The 23,625-nt window shown below is 40.0% G+C and overlaps 1 protein-coding gene across 8 annotated transcripts in view; it reads right to left on the reverse strand.

Annotated features, from left to right (window-relative positions):
• The window catches only part of BCLAF3 (BCLAF1 and THRAP3 family member 3), a 102,860-nt gene that overhangs the window by 14,474 nt on the left and 64,761 nt on the right, over positions 1-23,625 (reverse strand). For all 8 annotated transcript variants that reach the window (XM_036912852.2, XM_057496094.1, XM_057496093.1 and 5 more), the window contains one exon: positions 12,954-13,112. In XM_036912852.2, the coding sequence (XP_036768747.2) occupies positions 12,954-13,112 (159 nt within the window). The remainder of the gene's footprint in view (positions 1-12,953; positions 13,113-23,625) is intronic.

Raw genomic sequence — 23,625 nt, forward strand, 5'->3', positions numbered from 1 at the left:
TCCTTCCTTAGTTCTTGCATATTTCTCTGCAAGTCCATCAGCATGGTTATGACTTTTGTTTTGAATTCTTTTTCAGGAAGACTGGCTAAATCTATCTCCCCAGATTCCTTCTCAGGGGAAGATGTAGCAGATGCCGAAGCTGTCTGGGTTAGTCTTGTCTGGATCATATTTTTTTGCCTTTTCATGTTGACAGGTGCTATTGACTGTCAGCTGGGAGGGCCAAAATTTTCACTTGCTACTGGCCTTTCTTTACTGGGACAACTGCGACCCCTAGTGGCTTGTGTTGGGTAATTGCGTGTAGAGTGGGTCTTTGTGTCTTGCCTGGCCGGAAGGGAGAAATTTCCCTTTCTGTGGGCGGAATTTGTCTCAGGCTGCTTCTCTGCTTTCGCAGCGCCCGGTGGGGTAATGGATGGGGGGGGCTGCTTGACTGTTTGCCTCCGTGAGGGGTCTCAGAGCTGTTGCCCAGGGGGTTAGTGCACCCGGTTTTCCCTGTAATTTCCAGCTGCTGTACTGTGACCTGGGTTGTTTCCGTCAAGCTGTTAAGTCCCTGTCCCTTTAAGACTTTCAAAAAGCCCCCGCTTTTCTTTGTCACAGGGGCATCAGCTTCGGCACCCGCTCAGAGGTCTTACTCCCTGTTCCCCCAGTATCCAGGGCCCCCTGGGCACGTACTGTGTCTGCGCTCTGGCCCGGATGGCTGGGGCTGGGTGTTCGGCAGTCCTGGGCTCCGTCTCCCTCCCGCTCTACCTGTTCTTCTCCCGCCGGGAGCTGGGGGGAGGGGCGCTCGGGTCCCGCAGTCCGGGGCTTGTATCTTACCCCTTTCACCAGTCGCTGGGTTCTCGCTGGTGTAGCTGCAGTCTAGCCACTGTCCTGCGTCTTCTGGTCTCTCTTTTAGGGCTAGTTGTGTTTGTTGTATTTTCAAAAGTATATATGTTTTTGGGAGGAGATTCCCACTGTCCTACTCACGCCGCCATGTTGGCTCCGCCCTCCAAGCATCAGGTTTTTAAGGGTTACCCATGTTATAGTATGTGTCAGTGAAAGTTTGCTTTTGAACATGCTGAATCTGAAGCCTTTAGGACATCCATGTGAGGGTGTCTGGGAGGCAGCTGGAAAATCTGGAGCCCTGGAGAGTAGTCAGGGCTGAAAACATCACCAGAGGTGATGGCTGAAACCTCAGGAAGAGGTGAGGGCAGCCCAGGCAAGTGGAAGGAATTAACAGAGAATAAAGAATACAATGCTAGTGAATGCTTATATTTTTAAAGGGTGCATGGAAGAAAGGAAATCACCAAGTAAGACAGAGGAGTCAGAGAGGCAGGTAGTGGAACTGGAGGCTCTAGGTCATCAGTGTTTGAAGGGGATGATTCCCCTCTGCAACACTTTTGTACCCTGGCACACTTCAGCTTGAAGGATGCAGATTCCTATTGATTCACCTGATTCACCTAATACTGTTGGTATTAGAGACAGGAAGCACATGTCTGAGGGCACAATAACCAGACCATACTACAGATGAGAACCCCAAGACTTTGAAGTCATGAATGATCAGCCCAGGCATTTCAATATGACCAGGGAGTGAGGAGTCCAGACAAGATCAATTTAAACCTTCCTGGTAGACTCTGAGGCATGTGGGAATATGTAGGTTCATTCTAATTCCAGGCTCAAGAAGTTCAGGGCACCTAGATGAATTAATTGATCATGCATCCTTAATTAACCTAGGTGGTAGTCTAACAACAGTTAAATGAATGAACTCCCTCTTAAGGCAAAAAGCCAGAGCAGATGCTGCCCAGACTAAGATTTTTCTCCAGTGCAGGACCTTCGGAGTTCCCTCCAATGCTGAAGCTTGGGATGAAAAGTGACGTCATTGGTACTTCACGCACAGTAATCCCATTTGAACAGAAGTAGCCCTAATCTAGGGGAAAGGGGAAGCAACACTGAAAGAAACCAAAGACTCCAGGCCTTCACCTCTTTAGGGCATGAAGGCCAAGGTAAAATGGAGTAATAGGTCTAAGTCATCAGTTTATATGGAATAAGGTTCCAAAGTAGCAAAAACTAGTGGGACACTCTAAGGCCAAGTAAGACTTAAGGACCTTAGTCTAGACCTTGGCACAAACAGAGCAACTGCAATGCCTCACTCCTATCCCTAAAGGTTAGAAGGGTGTGGAACCCACCTGTTAAGTAGGGTGCTAACAGCATGGTACAGGCATACCTTGGTGATAGTGGGGGTTCAGACTGCCACAATAAAGTGAATACTGCAATAAAGCGAGCCAAGGGAACTTTTTGGTTTCCCAGTGATATAAAAGTTATGTTTAGGGGGCGGAGACAAGATGGCAGCATGACTAGAGAAGTGGAAATCTCCCAAAACCATATATATTTTTGAAAATACAACAAATACAACTATTCCTAAAAGAGAGACCAGAAGACACAGGACAACAGCCAGACTTCATCTACACCTGCGAGAACACAGTGCCTCGCAAAGGGGGTAAGATACAAGCCGCGGTGCGGTGGGACCCGAGCACCCCTCACCCAAGCTCCCGGCGGGAGGAGAGGAGTCGGAGCGGAGAGGGAGAGGGAGCCCAGGACTGCTAAACAGCCAGCCCTAGCCATCCGCACCAGAGCGCAGACACACAGTGTGTGGTGTGTTGGATACTAGGGAAACAGGACAGTAAGACCTGTGCGCGGGTCCCCACAGCCGGCACCCCTGGGACAAAGAAAAGTGAGTGCTTTTTGAAAGTCTTAAAGGGACAGGGACCCCACAGATGGACGGAAGCGTCCCGGGACACTTAGCCAAGCAGCTGAGAATCCCGGGAACTCTGGGCACCCTAATCCCCTGGACAGCAGGGCAGCTTGGAGGCCCCTCACGGAGATAAACAGCCTCCCGTCTCTTTCTCCTCCGACGTGGCTCCGCCATATTGGAGAAGCAGACTGAGGCTGGCCATGCCCACACCAACCAAGGAGTTTAACTCCACAGCGGCTGGGCAAGAATCAGAGGGCCCATCTGCGCGCAGCTGCCCAGAACAATCCGCTAGAGGTCGCTGGAATCCCAGGAGAGGAAGGCCACAAACCAGCAATAAGGGACGTTCTCCCAGCCGACACACGCGCCAGCTCCGTACAACTACCTCTATCTCCATGAAAAGGCAGAATATGATACAGACCAAAATCACAGTCAACCCCTGAGAAAAAGACAGACCTAACCAATCTTCCTGAAAAAGAATTCAAAATAAAGGTCATAACCATGCTGATGGAGCTGCAGAGAAATATATAAGAGCTAAGGGATGAAGTCCGGAGGGATAATACAGAAATGAAACAATCTCTGGAAGAATTTATAAGCAGAATGGATAAGATAGAAGAGTCCATTGATGGAACAGACCCAGAGAACAGGAACGCATAGAAGCTGACGCAGAGAGAGATAAAAGGATCTCCAGGAATGAAGCAATATTAAGAGAACTGTGTGACCAATCCAAAAGGAACAATATTCGCATTATAGGGGTACCAGAAGAGGAAGAGAGAGAAAAAGGGATAGAAAGTGTCACTGAAGAAATAATCGCTGAAAACATCCCCAAACTGGGGGAGGAAATAATCGATCAGACCACGAAAGTACACATAACTCCCAACAGAAGGGGACCCAAGGAGGACAACACCAAGACACATAATAATTAAAATGGCAAAGATCAAAGACAAGGACAGAGTTTTAAAGGCAGCTAGAGAGAGGAAAAAGGTCACCTACAAAGGAAAACCCATCAGCTATCATCAGACTTCTCAAGAGAAACCATACAGGCCAGAAGAGAATGGCATGATATATTTAATGCAATGAAACAGAAGGGCCTTGAACCAAGAATACTGCATCCAGCATGATTATCATTTAAATATGAAGGAGGGATTAAACAATTCCCAGACAAGAAAAAGTTGAGGGAATTTGCCTCCCACAAACAACCTCTACAGGGTATTTTAGAGGGACTGCTCTAGATGGGAGCACTCCTAAGACTAAATAGATGTCACCAGAGAAAATAAAATCACAGAAAAGAAATCAGACCAACCAAATACAAAGTAAAGGCAAAAAATAAAATCAACTACCCACAGAAGCAGTTAAAGGAAACACAAAAGAGAACTGAATAAAACACCCAACATATAAAGAATGGAGGAGGAGGAATAAGAAGGGAGAGAAATAAAGAATCACTAGACAGTGTCCGTAACAGCTCAATAAGCGAGTTAAGTTAGACAGTAAGATACTAAAGAAGCTAACCTTGAACCTTTGGTAACCACGAATCAAAAGCCTGCAAAGGCAATAATTACATATCTTTCAATAATCACCCTAAATGTAAATGGACTGAATGCACCAATCAAAAGACACAGAGTAACAGAATGGATAAAAAAGCAAGACCCATCTATATGCTGCTTACAAGAAACTCACCTCAAACCCAAAGACATGTACAGACTAAATGTCAAGGGATGGAAAAAGATATTTTATGCAAACAACAAGGAGAAAATAGCAGGTGTTGCAGTACTAGTATCAGACAGATAGACTTCAAAACAAAGAAAGTAACAAGAGATAAAGAAGGACATTACATAATGATAAAGGGCTCAGTCCAACAAGAGGATATAACCATTATAAATATATATATATGCACCCAACACAGGAGCACCAGCATATGTGAAACAAATACTAACAGAACTAAAGGAGGAAATAGAATGCAATGCATTCATTTTAGGAGACTTCAACACACCACTCACCTCAAAGGATAGATCCACAGAACAGAAAATAAGTAAGGACACAGAGGCACTGAACAATACACTAGAACAGATGGACCTAATAGACATCTATAGAACTCTACATCCAAAAGCAGCGGGATATACATTCTTCTCAAGTGCACATGGAACATTCTCCAGAATAGACCACATACTAGGCCACAAAAAGAGCCTCAGTAAATTCCAAAAGACTGAAATTCTACCAACCAACTTTTCAGACCACAAAGGTATAAAACTAGAAATAAATTCTACAAAGAAAACAAAAAGGCTCACAAACACATGGAGGCTTAACAACATGATCCTAAATAATCAATGGATCAATGAACAAATTAAAATAGAGATCAAGAAATATATGGAAACAAATGAAAACAACAACACAAAGCCCCAACTTCTGTGGGACGCAGCGAAAACAGTCTTAAGAGGAAAGTATATAGCAATCCAGGCATACTTAAAGAAGGAAGAACAATCCCAAATGAATAGTCTAACATCACAATTATCGAAACTGGAAAAAGAAGAACAAATGAGGCCTAAAGTCAGCAGAAGGAGGGACATAATAAAGATCAGAGAAGAAATAAACAAAATTGAGAGGAATAAAACAGTAGAGAAAATCAATGAAACCAAGACCTGGTTCTTTGAGAAAATAAACAAAATAGATAAGCCTCTAGCCAAACTTAAGAGAAAAAGAGAATCAACACACATCAACAGAATCAGAAACGAGAAAGGAAAAATCATGACAGACTCCACAGAAATACAAAGAATTATTAGAGAGTACTATGAAAACCTATATGCTAACAAGCTGGAAAACCTAGAAGAAATTGACAACTTCCAAGAAAAACACAACCTTCAAGACTGACCAAGGAAGAAACACAAAATTTAAATAAACCAATTACAAGCAAAGAAATTGAAATGGCAATTAAAAAACTACCCAAGAATAAAACCCCCAGGCCAGATGGATTTACTTCGGAATTTTATCAGACATAAAGAGAAGGCATAATACCCATTCTCCTTAAAGTTTTCCAAAAAATAGAAGAGGAGGGAATACTCCCAAACTAATTCTATGAAGCCAACATCACCCTAATACCAAAACCAGGCAAAGACTCCACAAAAAAAAAAATTACAGACCAATATCCCTGATGAACGTAGATGCAAAAATACTCAACAAAATATCAGCAAACAATTCAAAAATATATCAAAAGGATCATACACCACAACCAAGTGGGATTCATCCCAGGGAAGCTAGGATGGAACAACATTCGAAAATCCATCAATATCATCCACCACAACAAAAAGAAGGACAAAAACCACATGATCATCTCCATAGATGCTGAAAAAGCATTCGACAAAATTCAACATCCATTCATGATAAAAACTCTCAGTAAAATGGGTATAGAGGGCAAGTACCTCAACATAATAAAGGCCATATATGATAAACCCACAGCTAACATCACACTGAACAGCGAGAGGCTGAAAGCTTTTCCTCTGAGATGGGGAACAAGAAAGGAATACCCACTCTCCCCACTGTTATTTAACGTAGTACTGGAAATCCTAGCCACGGCAATTAGACAAAACAAAGAAATACAAGGAATCCAGATTGGTAAAGAAGAAGTTAAACTGTCACTATTTGCAGATGACACGATATTGTACATAAAAAACCCTAAAGACTCCACTCCAAAACTACTAGAACTGGTATCGGAATACAGCAAGGTTGCAGGATACAAAATTAATACATAGAAATCTGTGGCTTTCCTATCCACTAACAATGAACCAATAGAAAGAGAAATCAGGAAAACAATTCCATTCAAAATAGCATCAAAACGAATAAAATACCTACGAATAAACCTAACCAAAGAAGTGAAAGAACTATACCCTGAAAACTACAAGAGACTCTTAAGAGAAATTAAATAGGACACTAACAAATGGAAACTCATCCCATGCTCTTGGCTAGGAAGAATTAATATCATCAAAATGTCCATCCTGCCCAAAGCAATATACAGATTTGATGCAATCCCTATCAAATTACCAACAACATTCTTCAACGAACTGGAACAAATAGTTCAAAAATTCATATGGAAACACCAAAGACCCCGAATAGCCAAAGCAATCCTGAGAAGGAAGAATAAAGTGGGGGGGACCTCACTCCCCAACTTCAAGCTCTACTACAAAGCTATAGTAATCAAGACAATTTGGTACTGGTACAAGAACAGAGTCACAGACCAGTGGAACAGATTAGAGACTCCAGACATTAATCCAAACTTATATGGTCAATTAATATACGATAAAGGAGCCATGGACATACAATGGGGAAATGACAGTCTCTTCAACAGATGGTGCTGGCAAAACTGGACAGCTACATGGAAGAGAATGAAACTGGATCACTGTCTAACCCCATACACCAAAGTAAATTCAAAATGAATCAAAGACCTGAATGTAAGTCATGAAACCATAAATCTCTTAGAAAAAAACAGGCAAAAATCTCTTGGACATAAACATGAGTGACTTCTTCATGAACATATCTCCCCGGGCAAGGAAAACAAAAGCAAAAATGAAAAAGTGGGACTACATGAAGCTGAAAAGCTTCTGTACAGCAAAGTACACCATCAATAGAACAAAAAGATACCCTACAGTATGGGAGAATATATTCGTAAATGACAGATCCGATAAAGGCTTGACATCCAAAATACATAGAGTTCATGCACCTCAACAAACAAAAAGCAAATAATCCAATTAAAAAATGAGCAGAGGAGCTGAGCAGAGAGTTCTCCAAAGAAGAAATTCAGATGGCCAACAGACACATGAAAAGATGCTTCACGTCGCTAGTTATCAGAGAAATGCAAATTAAAACCACAATGAGATACCACCTCACACCAGTAAGGATGGCTACTATCCAAAAGACAAACAACAACAAATGTTGGTGAGGTTGTGGAGAAAGGGGAACCCTCCCACACTGCTGGTGGGAATGTAAATTAGTTCAACCATTTGTGTAAAGCAGTATGGAGGTTCCTCAAAATGCTCAAAATAGACATACCATTTGACCCAGGAATTCCACTCCTAGGAATTTACCCTAAGAGTGCAGCAGCCCAGTTTGAAAAAGAGAGATGCACCCCTATGTTTATCGCTGCACTATTTACAATAGCCAAGAAATGGAAGCAACCTAAGTGTCCATCAGTAGATGAATGGATAAAGAAGATGTGGTACATATACACAATGGAATATTATTCAGCCATAAGAAGAAAACAAATCCTACAATTTGCAACAACATGGATGGAGCTAGAGGGTATTATGCTCAGTGAAATACGCCAGGTGGAGAAAGACAAATACCAAATGATTTCACTCTTATGTGGAGTATAAGAACAAATAAAAACTGAAGGAACAAAACAGCAGCAGAATCACAGAACCCAAGAATGGACTAACAGTTACCAAAGGGAAAGGGACTGGGGAGAATGGGATGGAAGGGAGGGATAAGGGTGGGGAAGAATAAAGGGGGTATTACAATTAGCATGTATAATGTGGGGGGGAATGGGGAGGGCTGTGCAACACAGAGAGGACAAGTAGTGATTCTACAGCATCTTACTATGCAGATGGACAGTGACTGTAATGGGGTTTGTGGGGGGGGAGTTGGTGAAGGGGGCGCCCTAGTAAACATAGTGTTTTTCATGTAATTGTAGATTAATGATAACAAAAAAAGTTATGTTTATACTATGCTGTAGTCTATTAAGTGTGAAATAGCATTATATCTTAAAAAAAAATGTACATACCTTAATTTAAAAATACTTTATTGCTAAAATGTGCTAACCAACCTCTGAGCTTTCAGCAAGTTATAATCTGTTTGCCAGTGGAGGGTCCTGCCTCGATACTGACAGCTGCTGACTGAATGGGGTGGTGGATGCTGTAGGCTGCAATTTCTTAAAATAAGACAACAATGAAGTTTGCTGCACTGACTGCTTCTTCCTTTCATGAACAGTTTCTCTGTAGCATGTGATGCTATTATCACCTTTTACCCACATAGAACCTCTTTCAAAATTAGTCAATCCTCTCAAACCCTGCTGCTGCTTTATCAGCTGAGTCTATGTAATATCCTAAATTCTTTGTTCCCATTTCAACAATCTTCAAAGTATCTTTACTAGCAGTAGATTGCATCTCAAGAAACCACTTTCTTTGCTCATCCATAAGAAGCAACTCCTCATCCATTCAAGTTTGATCATGAGATGCAGCAATTTAGTCACATCTTCAGGCTCCACTTCTCACTCTAGTTCTCTTGCTATTTCCACCACATCTGCAATTACTTCTTCTACTGAAGTCTTGAACCCCTCAAAGTCATCTATGAGGGTTGGAACCAACTTCTTCCATAGTATATTTTGACCTTTTCCCATGGATAACAAATGTTCTTAGGAACATCTAGAATGCTGAATACTTTCCAGAAGGTTTTTAATTGACTTTGCCCCAACCCATCAGAGGAATCGCTATCTAGGAAAGCTATAGCCCTACAAAATGGATTTCTTAAATAATAACACTTGAAATTTGAAATTACTCCTTGATCTGTGGGCTGCAAAATGGATGTTGTCTTAGCAGGCATGAAAATAACATACATCTCGTAATTTCCATCAGAGCTCTTGGGTAACGGGTACAATGTCAGTAAGCAGTCATATTTTGAAATGCATCTTTTCTTTCTTAACAGTTGTTCTCGACAGTGGGCTTAAAATATTCAGGAAACCATGTTGTAAACAGATGTGTTGTCATCTAGGCTTTGTGTGTTCTACAGGCAAAGTAGATTCAGCATCATTCGTAAGGGCCCTAGGATTTTGAGAATGGTCAATGACCACTGGCTTCACCTTATAGTCACCAGTTGCATTAGCCCCTAACAAGAGAGTCAGCCTGTCCTTTGAAGCTTTGAAGAAAGGCACTGACTTCTCTCTAGCTACGAAATCCTATATAGCATCTTCTTCCTATAGAAGGCTGTTTTGTCTATACTGAAAATCTGCTGTTCAGTGGAGCCATCTTCATCAATGATCTCAGCCAGATCTTCTGGATAACTTCCTGCAGTTTCTACATCAGCACTTGCTGTTTCACCTGCATTTTTCTGTTATGGAGAAGGCTTCTTTCCTTAAACCAGGAACCAACCTCTCCTAGCTTCATACTTTCCTTCTGCAGCTTCTTTACCTCTCTCAACCATCATAGAATTAAAGAGAGTTAGGGCCTTGCTCTGGATTAGGCATGGCTTAAAGGAATGTTGTGGCTGGTGTGCGCTTCTATGCAGACCACTCAAACTTTCTCTGTATCAGCAATAAGATTGTTTCGCTTTTGTATCATTCATGCTAATCATTTCCTTTGAGAACTTTTATCTGTGCATTCACTATTTGGCTAACTGTTTGGTGTAAGAGGCCTACTTTGGCTTTCAACATGCCTTCCTTGCTAAACTTAATCATTTCTAGCTTCTTATTTAAAGTGAGAGACATGCAACTCTTTCTTTCACTTGAACATTTAGAGGCCAATGTAGGGTTATTAATTGGCCTAATTTCAAATGTGTTGTGTCTCAGCGAATAGGGAGGCCCAAGGAGGAGAGAGGTGGGATAACAGCTGGTAGGTATATCAGTCAGAACACACACAACATTTATCAATTAAGTCTGTGGCACCCCAAAGCAATTACAATAGGAACATCAGAGATCACTGTAACAAATGTAAGAGTAATGAAAAGGTTTGAATTATTGCAAGAATCACCAAAATGGGAAACAAAGACATGAAGTGAGTAAACAGTGTTGGAAAAATGGAGCCAACAGACTTGCTCAATGAAGGGTTGCCACAAACCTTCCATTTGTAAAAACCACAATATCTTTGAAGCACAATAAAATGAAGTATGCCTGTACCTTATTTCATTCTGTACTCTACAAGTTGGGTCTTGTTCAAATACACATCTATAAAAAATCAGGCTATGGCTTATTTGCAGGCACTGACAAGCCAGACTGGAAAAGCCCATGTTGAAGTAGCTATAATGCAAAGGTACAACTGACCCTTAAACATGGGTTTGAACCATGCAGGTCTACTCATACATGGATTTTTTTCAATAAATATATTGGAAATATTTTGGATATTTGTGACAATTTAAAGAAACATTTTTTTCTCTATAGCTTATTTTATTGTCAGAATATAGAATATAATGCATACAAATACAAAATATGTATTAATCGCCTGTTTACATTATCAGGAAGGCTTATGCTCAACAGTAGGCTATCAGTAAAGTTTGTGGGGAGTCAAGTTATATGTGGATTTTTGGCTGCATGGGGTGGGGTCAGTACCCCAGCCCCTGTGGTGTTCAAGGGTCATCTGTATATGAAGTAGCATCCAGAAGGGCAGGCTTAAAATAAATAGTAGACCCTAATGTTTTAAAAATACAGTGTGTTGGCACCACTTCTAAAGCACTCAGATGGCAGTGAAAGGCAACAGGAAGGCGGGGCCATAACCTACACTGGGCCCTAACTCTAACTGCATCATTTTAGATGATACAAAAAGCCTAGGCCCTAAAGACTGGAGACCTACAGCAGGTTGTGGCCCCTTCTAGGACATACTTCTTGTGGCCTAGGATGAAGGCTTGATGTCTGGTTTCTATTTGCTTTAAATGAGGCTAGTTGTCAATGTGGGCTGAAAGAACTGGGTAGTGAGCAGGAATTGGGCAAGATGAGGCAAAGGAGAGAAGGATGAAATGCAGCAAGTGCAATGAGCATATAGAAACTGTAGGCTGAGGCAGTCAGTCAAGTAAGCACTTAGGAGCCCCCAAGTCATCTTAAACACAGAGGCAAAAATGGAGTTAAACAAAGCTAACACTCAAAGTTCAGCACAGAGTTAACAGAAGAGAAACACACAACATGTACCTAAAACCCGACCTTGTGACTGAGGAGAAGGCTTGCCTCGGCCTTTCTCCTCACGTGACACCAATGTTCCCCAACAACAGTCAGGCTGCCCGCTATGACTGGGGACAAATGCCTAGAAGATGTGCTGCAAAGAAACTTGCCACATGAGACAGGAAGAGAAGCAGCATCTCAATCCAACAGTAGAATGGTGTAAGCGAGGGGGAAAAAATAACGCCAATCACACTTGCATTTTAAAGAGATGGCTTTCATAACACCCAGAGTGACACACATGGAGAAATCAGAAACCTCTTCTAAGGCACTCAGTTAAAATTGGGGTAGGGGTGGGGAGCAATTACAGAAGACGTTATATTTAACCCTAAACTTAACGAAAATAAGTTGTTAACTCCATTCTACTAGTCCATCTTACAACAAATAAGTTTTACTAAAATCACTAAGTAAGCTCAGTGTAAAGGCTTCATGAGTACAAACATGTAAGGAAGTATTTATGGTTTCTAAATCTATAAAATCACAGTTGGACTATTTGACAGTAACACTAGATATATACACATTTCTCAGAAGAAAATGTTAGCTCAAAATTATTCACAAAAATTAGTAAAAAAATTGACAAATATGCCTCACTGAACTGATGTAATGCTACTGTTCTCTTTTAAAATATGTAGAACATAATTTTATATCATATTTTTACTGCATGTTTAAATATCAACATGGCAGATTTGAAGAAAATCAATCTACAACTAAGAGTACAAAATTTACATTACCAAGTAAAGAAATTTTTTATTAACATCAAGAGTTAGCATATAGTGGTGATGGTTGCACAGAATTATGAATATAATTACTACTAAACTGTATACTTAAAATGGTTAAAATGGCAAACTACATTATATATATATATATATATTTTGTCACAATAAAAAACTACATATGAATGGGGAAAGAAGAGTTAGTGTATTTTGCAATTGCACCCTTTTTATACAGTCAGTTCAATATTTTGTGGCACTTAGATAATTCACATTGTTTAAGGCTAAGACATATCAGTGAAAAGTCTTTTTATCTAATTTCCATTGCAAAGGTTAATCATGCAATAGAAATTCTAAAGTAAAAAGCTCAAACAGCATATTCAAAGTATTTGAGGTATAAAAGCTAAAAGCATTTTAAGATTAAACATTCTCACAACTCTAGTACCCCTACTCCTTGAAGTTTTTCTTTATCATGCAATAAGAACATTTCTGAAATGAAATCTAGGTTGTTTCTTAAGTCAAAATTAAATAGAAAGCCCAATTTAGCCATCAAATATAGATAATTTAGGAGTTCAAAAGTCACTCAACATTTTAAAATAATCATAATTCAACTAACCTTTTTCTTCCTCAGTAATCTTTCTCTGTATTTATTAGTGATAAATCCCCTCCTTGGACCAGCAAACCGTAAACGCTGATATTTAGCCTGAATGTACAAGCTCTTCTGTACTAGGCCTGATTTATAACGGGGCTGGAATTTGCCACCTGTAAAGTTGTTCTGTAAAGGAAAAAACAATTAATGTTAAAACTACAGCTCCCAAACCTAAATGTCAATTGACAGATGAATGAGTAAAGAAGATGAAGTACATATATACAACGGGAAATTACTCAACCATAAAAAAGAATCTTGTTATTTGCAACAGCACTGATGGACCTAGAGGGTGTTATGCTAAGTGAAGTAAGTCAGATAGAGACAAACACCATATGATTTCACTTATATGTGTAATCTGAAAAATAAACGAACAAATGAATAAAACAGAAACAGATTCATAGACACAAGGAACAGACTGGTGGTTGCCATAACGGAGGCAGGTGAGGGGATAGGTGAAATAAGTAAATGGGGAAAAGAAATTAGTGAGAATGTTTGGTATCATGATCTGGGTGATGGTTATATGAGTGTATACACATCTCAAAATTCAACAAGGTGTACACTAAGATTTGTACACTTTATTAGATGTACCTCAATAAAAAACAAGCAAGTGTACAAAAACACGACAGCTTCCAAATCTACTTTATTAGTATGAGAAAAGGAAAAATGTCTGCACTTGATTCTAGGCACTAAAGACATCCAAAGCAAAGAGGTTGGTGATGGTAATTTTCCTCAAACCAGCTTTCTTTTTTTTTTATAAATAATTATTTTTTATTGAAGGGTAGTTGATGCACAGTATTACATTACATTAGTTTCAAGTGTACAACACGGTGGTAGAACATTTATATACATAATTCTAGGTTCCAGCTATCACCCTACCAAGCTGTTACAATATCTTGACTATATTCCTTATGCTATACATTACATCCCGGTTACTTATTTATTTTACCATTGGAAGTCTGTCCCTTTTTTTTTTTTTTTTTTTTTTGTGAGGGCATCTCTCATATTTATTGATCAAATGGTTGTTAACGACAATAAAATTCTGTATAGGGGAGTCAATGCTCAATGCACAATCATTAATCAACCCCAAGCCTAATTTTCGTCAGTCTCCAATCTTCTGAGGCATAACAAACAAGTTCTTACATGTAGAACAAATTCTTACATAATGAATAAGTTACATAGTGAACAGTACAAGGGCAGTCATCACAGAAACTTTTGGTTTTGCTCATGCATTATGAACTATAAACAGTCGGTTCAAATATGAATACTCATTTGGTTTTTATACTTGATTCATATGTGGATACCACATTTCTCTCTTTATTATTATTATTTTTAATAAAATGATGAAGTGGTAGGTAGATACAAGATAAAGGTAGAAAACATAGTTCAGTGTTGTAAGAGAGCAAATGTAGATGATCAGGTGTGTGCCTGTAGACTATGTGTTAATCCAAGCTAGACCAGGGCAATAAAACATCCACGTACGCAGAAGATTTCTCTCAGAACAGGGGGGGGTGAGGTTCTAAGCCTCACCTCTGTTGATCCCCAATTTCTCACCTGATGGCCCCCCTGCGACTGTGCCTGTCTTAGGTTGTTCCTCCCTTGAGGAATCTTACCCGTCTCTGGCTAACCAGTCATCTTCCGGGGCCATACAGGGAAATGTGAAGTTGGTAAGTGAGAGGGAAGCCTTATTGTTTGAAAAGGTTAGCTTTTTACTTCTTTGCATATTTATGCCCTGTGGCTTCTATGCCCAGCATTTGTCTTGAGGTATCTTTACCACTTGGAAGAATTATGATACTCGGTAAATTTGATACGAGGCACGAATTCTATTTAAGGGTTGTAATTAGGAAGGAAGAAGAAAAGCTATAGAAGTAGCAGGCGGAAGAGAACATGGGAAGATTGATTATTTCTTTGACATATCTTCTTGTAGAGTAACTTCAGCATGAATAGGTTTTAAGCTACTACTTAAATTGCGCACACACATTAACATAATAGGAGTATAGTTACATAACCAAAGCATATCTGTAATTACCAGCCATCTGCAGTGAAACCAAGAAAACCATTAAGGCACCTTAGGCATTTGTGAAAACTTATCTATGACATGGTGGATATTGTCCAACTGGACTTGAACAGTCTGAGAGAAATCAGACAAATTAAAACAACCCATTCCTGGGGAATGTTCACATCCCTTATGTTCTTTTAACAGTAAATAGTCTGTAGTTGTAAGACTTTGGAGCGCTACAATTTGCACTTCTCCAAATTCTTCGTTGAGTTCCAACAGTATAGATCCAGTCAAATTTGTTGTTTTACTGTATGCACAGGCCAGCTTAGATATCTCCTTCCTCATTCCCATGGCAAGTCCAGGAACTGGTGGGATGAGTGCATCTACAGCTGTAGGAGTGCGTGGATCTTTGTTGGGGTTTTTTGATGATCATCTTCTGGCATGAGTCTTCCAGAGAGTGCAGATGTTGGAAGTTCTTTTTCATATCGTATCTTAGTTCATTTTCGGGGTAGCCCAATTAGGCTTTGATTCTCTGTATAAACACAAACAGACCCTTTGCCTACAATTTTATATGCCCTTTAGACCCTTGTGTAGAACTCGTTGGAGGTTACCACACAGGAACTGCCCTTTTTTTTTTTTTTTTGCTTTGTTTTTGGTATCACGAATCTACACTTACATGACGAATATTATGTTTACTAGGCTCTCCCCTATACCAGGTCTCCCCTATAAACCCCTTTACAGTCACTGTCCATCAGCATAGCAAAATGTTGTACAATCACTACTTGCCTTCTCTGTGTTGTATAGCCCTCCCTTTTCTCCTACCCCCCCATGCATGTTAATCTTAATACCCCCCTACTTCTCCCCCCCTTATCCCTCCCTACCCACCCATCCTCCCCAGTCCCCTTCCCTTTGGTACCTGTTAGTCCATTCTTGAGTTCTGTGATTCTGCTGTTTTGTTCCTTCAGTTTTTCCTTTGTTCTTATATTCCACAGATAAGTGAAATCATTTGGTATTTCTCTTTCTCCGCTTGGCTTGTTTCACTGAGCATAATACCCTCCAGCTCCATCCATGTTGCTGCAAATGATTGGATTTGCCCTTTTCTTATGGCTGAGTAGTATTCCATTGTGTATATGTACCACTTCTTCTTTATCCATTCATCTATCGATGGACATTTAGGTTGCTTCCAATTCTTGGCTATTGTAAATAGTGCTGCAATAAACATAGGGGTGCATCTGTCTTTCTCAAACTTGATTGCTGCGTTCTTAGGGTAAATTCCTAGGAGTGGAATTCCTGGGTCAAATGGTAAGTCTGTTTTGAGCATTTTGATGTACCTCCATAGTGCTTTCCACAATGGTTGAACTAACTTACATTCCCACCAGCAGTGTAGGAGGGTTCCCCTTTCTCCACAGCCTCGCCAACATTTGTTGTTGTTTGTCTTTTGGATGGCAGCCATCCTTACTGGTGTGAGGTGATACCTCATTGTAGTTTTAATTTGCATTTCTCTGATAATTAGTGATGTGGAGCATCTTTTCATGTGTCTGTTGGCCATCTGTATTTCTTTTTTGGAGAACTGTCTGTTCAGTTCCTCTGCCCATTTTTTAATTGGGTTATTTGTTTTTTATTTGTTGAGGCGTGTGAGCTCCTTATATATTCTGGACGTCAAGCCTTTATCGGATGTGTCATTTTCAAATATATTCTCCCATACTGTAGGGATCCTTCTTGTTCTATTGATGGTGTCTTTTGCTGTACAGAAGCTTTTCAGCTTAATATAGTCCCACTTACTCATTTTTGCTGTTGTTTTCCTTGCCCGGGGAGATATGTTCAAGAAGAGGTCACTCATGTTTATGTCTAAGAGGTTTTTGCCTATGTTTTCTTCCAAGAGTTTAATGGTTTCATGGCTTACATTCAGGTCTTTGATCCATTTTGAGTTTACTTTTGTATATGGGGTTAGACAATGGTCCAGTTTCATTCTCCTACATGTAGCTGTCCAGTTTCGCCAGCACCATCTGTTGAAGAGACTGTCATTTCACCGTTGTATGTCCATGGCTCCTTTATCAAATATTAATTGACCATATATGTCTGGGTTAATGTCTGGATTCTCTAGTCTGTTCCATTGGTCTGTGGCTCTGCTCTTGTGCCAGTACCAAATTGTCTTGATTACTATGGCGTTATAGTAGAGCTTGAAGTTGGGGAGTGAGATCCCCCCTACTTTATTCTTCTTTCTCAGGATTGCTTTGGCTATTCGGGGTCTTTGGTGTTTCCATATGAATTTTTGAATTATTTGTTCCAGTTCATTGAAGAATGTTGCTGGTAGTTTCATAGGGATTGCATCAAATCTATATATTTCTTTGGGCAGGATGGCCATTTTGACGATATTAATTCTTCCTAGCCACGAGCATGGGATGAGTTTCCATCTGTTAGTGTCCCCTTTAATTTCTCTTAAGAGTGACTTGTAGTTTTCCGAGTATAAGTCTTTCACTTCTTTGGTTAGGTTTATTCCTAGGTATTTTATTTTTTTTGATGCAATTGTGAATGAAGTTGTTTTCCTGATTTCTCTTTCTGTTGGTTCATTGTTAGTATATAGGAAAGCCACAGATTTCTGTGTGTTGATTTTGTATCCTGCAACTTTGCTGTATTCCGATATCAGTTCTAGTAGTTTTGGGGTGGAGTCTTTAGGGTTTTTTATGTACAATATCATGTCATCTGCAAATAGTGACAGTTTAACTTCTTCTTTACCAATCTGGATTCCTTGTATTTTTTTGTTTTGTCTGATCGCCGTGGCTAGGACCTCCAGTACTATGTTAAATAACAGTGGAGAGAGTGGGCATCCCTGTCTAGTTCCCGATCTCAGAGGAAATGCTTTCAGCTTCTCGCTGTTCAATATAATGTTGGCTGTGGGTTTATCATAGATGGCCTTTATTATGTTGAGGTACTTGCCCTCTATTCCCATTTTGCTGAGAGTTTTTAACATGAATGGATGTTGAACTTTGTCAAATGCTTTTTCAGCATCTATGGAGATGATCATGTGGTTTTTGTCTTTCTTTTTGTTGATGTGGTGGATGATGTTGATGGACTTTCGAATGTTGTACCATCCTTGCATCCCTGGGATGAATCCCACTTGGTCATGGTGTATGATCCTTTTGATGTATTTTTGAATTCGGTTTGCTAATATTTTGTTGAGTATTTTTGCATCTACATTCATCAGGGATATTGGTCTGTAGTTTTCTTTTTTGGTGGTGTCTTTGCCTGGTTTTGGTATTAGGGTGATGTTAGCTTCATAGAATGAGTTTGGGAGTATCCCCTCCTCCTCTATTTTTTGGAAAACTTTAAGAAGAATCGGTATTATGTCTTCCCTGTATGTCTGATAAAATTCCGAGGTAAATCCATCTGGCCCAGGGGTTTTGTTCTTTGGTAGTTTTTTGATTACCGCTTCAATTTCGTTGCTGGTAATTGGTCTGTTTAGATTTTCTGTTTCTTCCTGGGTCAATCTTGGAAGGTTATATTTTTCTAGGAAGTTGTCCATTTCTCCTAGGTTTCCCAGCTTGTTAGCATATAGGTTTTCATAGTATTCTCTAATAATTCTTTGCATTTCCATGGGGTCCGTCGTGATTTTTCCTTTCTCGTTTCTGATACTGTTGATTTGTGTTGACTCTCCTTTCTTCTTAATAAGTCTGGCTAGAGGCTTATCGATTTTGTTTATTTTCTCGAAGAACCAGCTCTTGGTTTCATTGATTTTTGCTATTGTTTTATTCTTCTCAATTTTATTTATTTCTTCTCTGATCTTTATTATGTCCCTCCTTCTGCTGACCTTAGGCCTCATCTGTTCTTCTTTTTCCAATTTCTATAATTGTGACATTAGACCATTAATTTGGGATTGCTCTTCCTTTTTTAAATATGCTTGGATTGCTATATACTTTCCTCTTAAGACTGCTTTTGCTGCGTCCCACAGAAGTTGGGGCTTAGTGTTGTTGTTGTCATTTGTTTCCATATATTGCTGGATCTCCATTTTGATTTGGTCATTGATTCATTGATTATTTAGGAGCGTGTTGTTAAGCCTCCATGTGTTTGTGAGCCTCTTTGCTTTGTTTGTATAGTTTATTTCTAGTTTTATGCCTTTGTGGTCTGAAAAGTTGGTTGGTAGAATTTCAATCTTTTGGAATTTTCTGAGGCTCTTTTTGTGGCCTAGTATGTGGTCTATTCTGGAGAATGTTCCATGTGCACTTGAGAAGAATGTATATCCCGCTGCTTTTGGATGTAGAGTTCTATAGATGTCTATTAGGTCCATCTGCTCTACTGTGTTGTTCAGTGCTTCCGTGTCCTTACTTATTTTCTGCCCGGTGGATCTATCCTTTGGGGTGAGTGGTGTGTTGAAGTCTCCTAGAATGAATGCATTGCAGTCTATATCCCCCTTTAGTTCTGTTAGTATTTGTTTCACATATGCTGGTGCTCCTGTGTTGGGTGCATATATATTTAGAATGGTTATATCCTCTTGTTTGACTGAGCCCTTTATCATTATGTAGTGTCCTTCTTTATCTCTTGTTACTTTCTTTGTTTTGAAGTCTATTTTGTCTGATATTAGTACTGCAACCCCTGCTTTCTTCTCACTGTTGTTTGCTTGAAATATGTTTTTCCATCCCTTGACTTTTAGTCTGTACATGTCTTTGGGTTTGAGGTGAGTTTCTTGTAAGCAGCATATAGATGGGTCTTGCTTTTTTATCCATTCTGTTACTCTGTGTCTTTTGATTGGTGCATTCAACCCATTAACATTTAGGGTGACTATTGAAAGATATGTACTGATTGCCATTGCAGGCTTTAAATTTGTGGTTACCAAAGGTTCAAGGTTAGCCTCTTTAGTATCTTACTGCCTAGCTTAGCTCGCTTATTGAGCTGTTATATACACTGTCTGGAGATTCTTTTCTTCTCTCCCTTCTTGTTTCTCCTCCTCGATTCTTCATATGTTGGGTGTTTTGTGCTGTGCTCTTTCTAGGAGTGCTCCCATCTAGAGCAGTCCCTGTAAGATGTTCTGTAGAGGTGGTTTGTGGAAAGCAAATTCCCTCAGCTTTTGTTTGTCTGGGAATTGTTTAATCCCACCGTCATATTTGAATGATAGTCGTGCTGGATACAGTATCCTTGGTTCAAGGCCCTTCTGTTTCATTGTATTAAATATATCATGCCATTCTCTTCTGGCCTGTAGGGTTTCTGTTGAGAAGTCTGATGTTAGCCTGATGGGTTTCCCTTTATAGGTGACCTTTTACTCTCTAGCTGCCTTTAACACTCTTTCCTTGTCCTTGATCTTTGCCATTTTAATTATTATGTGTCTTGGTGTTGTCCTTCTTGGATCCTTTCTGTTGGGGGTTCTGTGTATTTCCGTGGTCTGTTCGATTACTTCCTCCCCCAGTGTGGGGAAGTTTTCAGCAATTATTTCTTCTAAGATACTTTCCATCTCTTTTCCTCTCTCTTCTTCTTCTGGGACCCCTATAATACTGATATTGTTCCTTTTGGATTGGTCACACAGTTCTCTTAATATTGTTTCATTCCTGGAGATCCTTTTGTCTCTCTCTATGTCAGCTTCTATGCGTTCGTGTTCTCTGATTTCAATTCCATCAATGGCCTCTTGCATTCTATCCATTCTGCTTATAAACCCTTCCAGAGTTTGTTTCATTTCTGCGATCTCCTTTCTGGCATCTGTGATCTCCTTCCAGACTTCATCCCATTTCTCTTGCGTATTTCTCTGCATCTCTGTCAGCATGTTTATGATTCTTATTTTGAATTCTTTGTCAGGAAGACTGGTTAGGTCTGTCTCCTTCTCTGGTGTTGTCTCTGTGATCTTTGTCTGCCTGTAGCTTTGCCTTTTCATGGTGATAGGAATAGTTTGCAGAGCTGGGACGAGTGACGGCTGGAAGGACTTCCTTTCTTGTTGGTTTGTGGCCCTCCTCTCCTGGGAGAACAGCGACCTCTAGTGGCTTGTGCTGCGCAGCTGCGCGCAGACAGGGTTTCTGCTTCCTGCCCGGCTGCTATGGAGTTAATCTCCGCTGTTGCTGTGGGCGTGGCCTGGCTCGGGCAGCTACTCCAAAATGGTGGAGTCGCGTTGGAGCAGGAGCTGCTGGGAGGCTATTTATCTCCGTAAGGGGCCTCCCTGCTCCCTGCAGCCCAGGGGTTAGGGTGCCCAGAGATCCCGGATTCCCTACCTCTGGATTAAGTGTCCCGCCCTGCCCCTTTAAGACTTCCAAAAAGCACCTGCCAAAACAAAACAACGACCACCAAAAAAAAAAAGAAAAAAAAATTTTTTAATTTAAAAAAAAAAAAAAGTTTTTAATTAAAAAAAAAAAAAAAAAAGGTGGTCGTTCTTTTTTCTTTATTCTCCGGTGCCAGCGTCAGGCCTCTGCCCACCGGTCTTTCTGCCCTGTTTCCCTAGTATTGGGGTCCCTATCCCTTTAAGACTTCCAAAAAGCGCTCGGCAAAACAAAACAGCAAAAAAGCAAAAAAAAAAAAATGGTCACGCGCTTTTCTTATGTCCTCTGTCGCCCAGCCTCCACTGCCCGCTCACTGTTCTTGCTGCCCTGTTTTCCTAGTATCGAGTGCCCTGCACCCTGGCCCGGATGGCTGGGGCTGGGTGTTCGGCAGCCCTGGGCTCCGTCTCCCTCCCGCTCTGCCTATTCTTCTCCCGCCGGGAGCTGGGGGGAGGGGCGCTCGGCTCCCGCCGGGCCGGGGCTTGTATCTTACCCCCTTCGCGAGGCGCTGGGTTCTCTCAGGTGCGGATGTGGTCTGGATGTTGTCCTGTGTCCTCTGGTCTTTATTCTAGGAAGGGTTGTCTTTGTTATATTTTCATAGATATATGTGGTTTTGGGAGGAGATTTCCGCTGCTCTACTCACGCCGCCATCTTCCGCCCCTCTCAAACCAGCTTTCTAGCTCATTTTATATAATAATTCAGTTTTTTTGATATACTTTTTGTTGAAGTATTGTTGATATACAATTATATTGGCCTCAAGTATACAACATAGTGATCTGACAGTTACATACATCATTAAATGCTCACCCCAACTAGTGCAGCTATCTGTTAACATACAGAGATGTAACAGAACTATTGACTACATTCTCTATGCTGTACTTTCATCCCCATGACTCACGTACATTATGATTAAGATTTTTTGCCTCTTTATCCCCTTCACCTGTTTCACCCACCCACCAAAACCCCTGCCCCATGGTAACCACTGGTCACTTCTCGGCATCTCTGCGTCGATTGCTGCTTTGTTCATTTTGTTTTGGTTTATTTTCAGATTCCACAAAACCAATTTTTAACACTAAGTTAAAAAATTTGATATTTATCATTCTAAAAAAAAATACAACTTTCAAAACCTCTAATGAGCAAAAATTATCCTTCAGATTCACAGTGAAATATATCAAATCCCAAATTGTTGGGGGACATCAAGTATCCACATCTATGTAAGAATCAAAAACTCTCAACTTTATTCCTATCAAGTACCTTTGAGCCGATCTTTCTTTACCATAAAAATTCAAGCAAAATTTTCAAGGTAAGAGTTACATTTAAAAAGACCATTTCCTAGCCTGCATAATGACCAATATTACAACAGACATAAAAGGATAACAAATATTTATGTTTCCCATGTGGGAAATGTACAAATGACGTATTACACTTGAGAAATTATAAAAACTAAGTAGGTTTGTCTTCCCCCAATTATTTAACAAATGGGTATGTCATGCATAATGAAGCATGTAAGTTTTAAAAAGTATTTATGCCAGGTCTACTTTCCAATTATTTTTTGAGGCTACGAAAATTTTCAGGGAAAGCAGAATTACAATGAGACATTATAATTTTGTTAAAACTATCTGCACAAACGACACATCAGAGCTAACCTTGAGATTCACATTGTGTACTTTTACATATCTAATAAGGTGTTTACTATCTGGTTTTGGAGTAGTCCACCTCATGTAAAAAGAAAATTATAATGAAATAGCTCTTTGCCTTATGAAGGGTTATTTCTTCCCCCTATGTTACTATGAAGAATTGTGAATTTCTAAGCAATATGTAACATTACACAGCTTTAAATGACTGGTCAAGAGGAAAGATTAGTGTACATATTTTGAAAAGAAAAGAAGATTTTATAGGAGTTTTAGAAAAATACTACAATCAGCTACATCTGACAAATGAGAAAAGTAACAAGTAGGAAGCACCTGTATCTGAAAGCCCACCTATGCTGTCTCTAAGCTATGCAGACATCACATTTCAGTTGATTTTATGCCTCACTACTCAAGATATTAAAAGATGGTGTAAAACATGTTTATATATTCTATGGTCATGGCTATTTTTGAAAACCTAATGTCACATGTTTTTAAGTACATGAACAACTGGCTAAAAATGTTATCTAACCAATGTCTACAAAGTATGTTATTCCCAGTGAAAAAAATCTTTTTGACTTTTAGAGATTTTGACTCATGAAGGCATTAACAGAAGATCACTTGGCTACCCTCCTAGTCTATGGTTTGGGGCTAGTTCATACTGCCTTTCTGCTCATGCTAACTTACCCGATGAGCTAACTACTCTATCCAGCCTGCCTGCCACTTTCACATAAAAAGCTCAGACTCTTTTCTTTTTGAGGGGAAGGGGAAAGAGACACTGTAGC

The sequence above is a fragment of the Manis pentadactyla genome, chromosome X, assembly GCF_030020395.1.
Source record: "Manis pentadactyla isolate mManPen7 chromosome X, mManPen7.hap1, whole genome shotgun sequence".
Classification (NCBI taxonomy): domain Eukaryota; kingdom Metazoa; phylum Chordata; class Mammalia; order Pholidota; family Manidae; genus Manis; species Manis pentadactyla.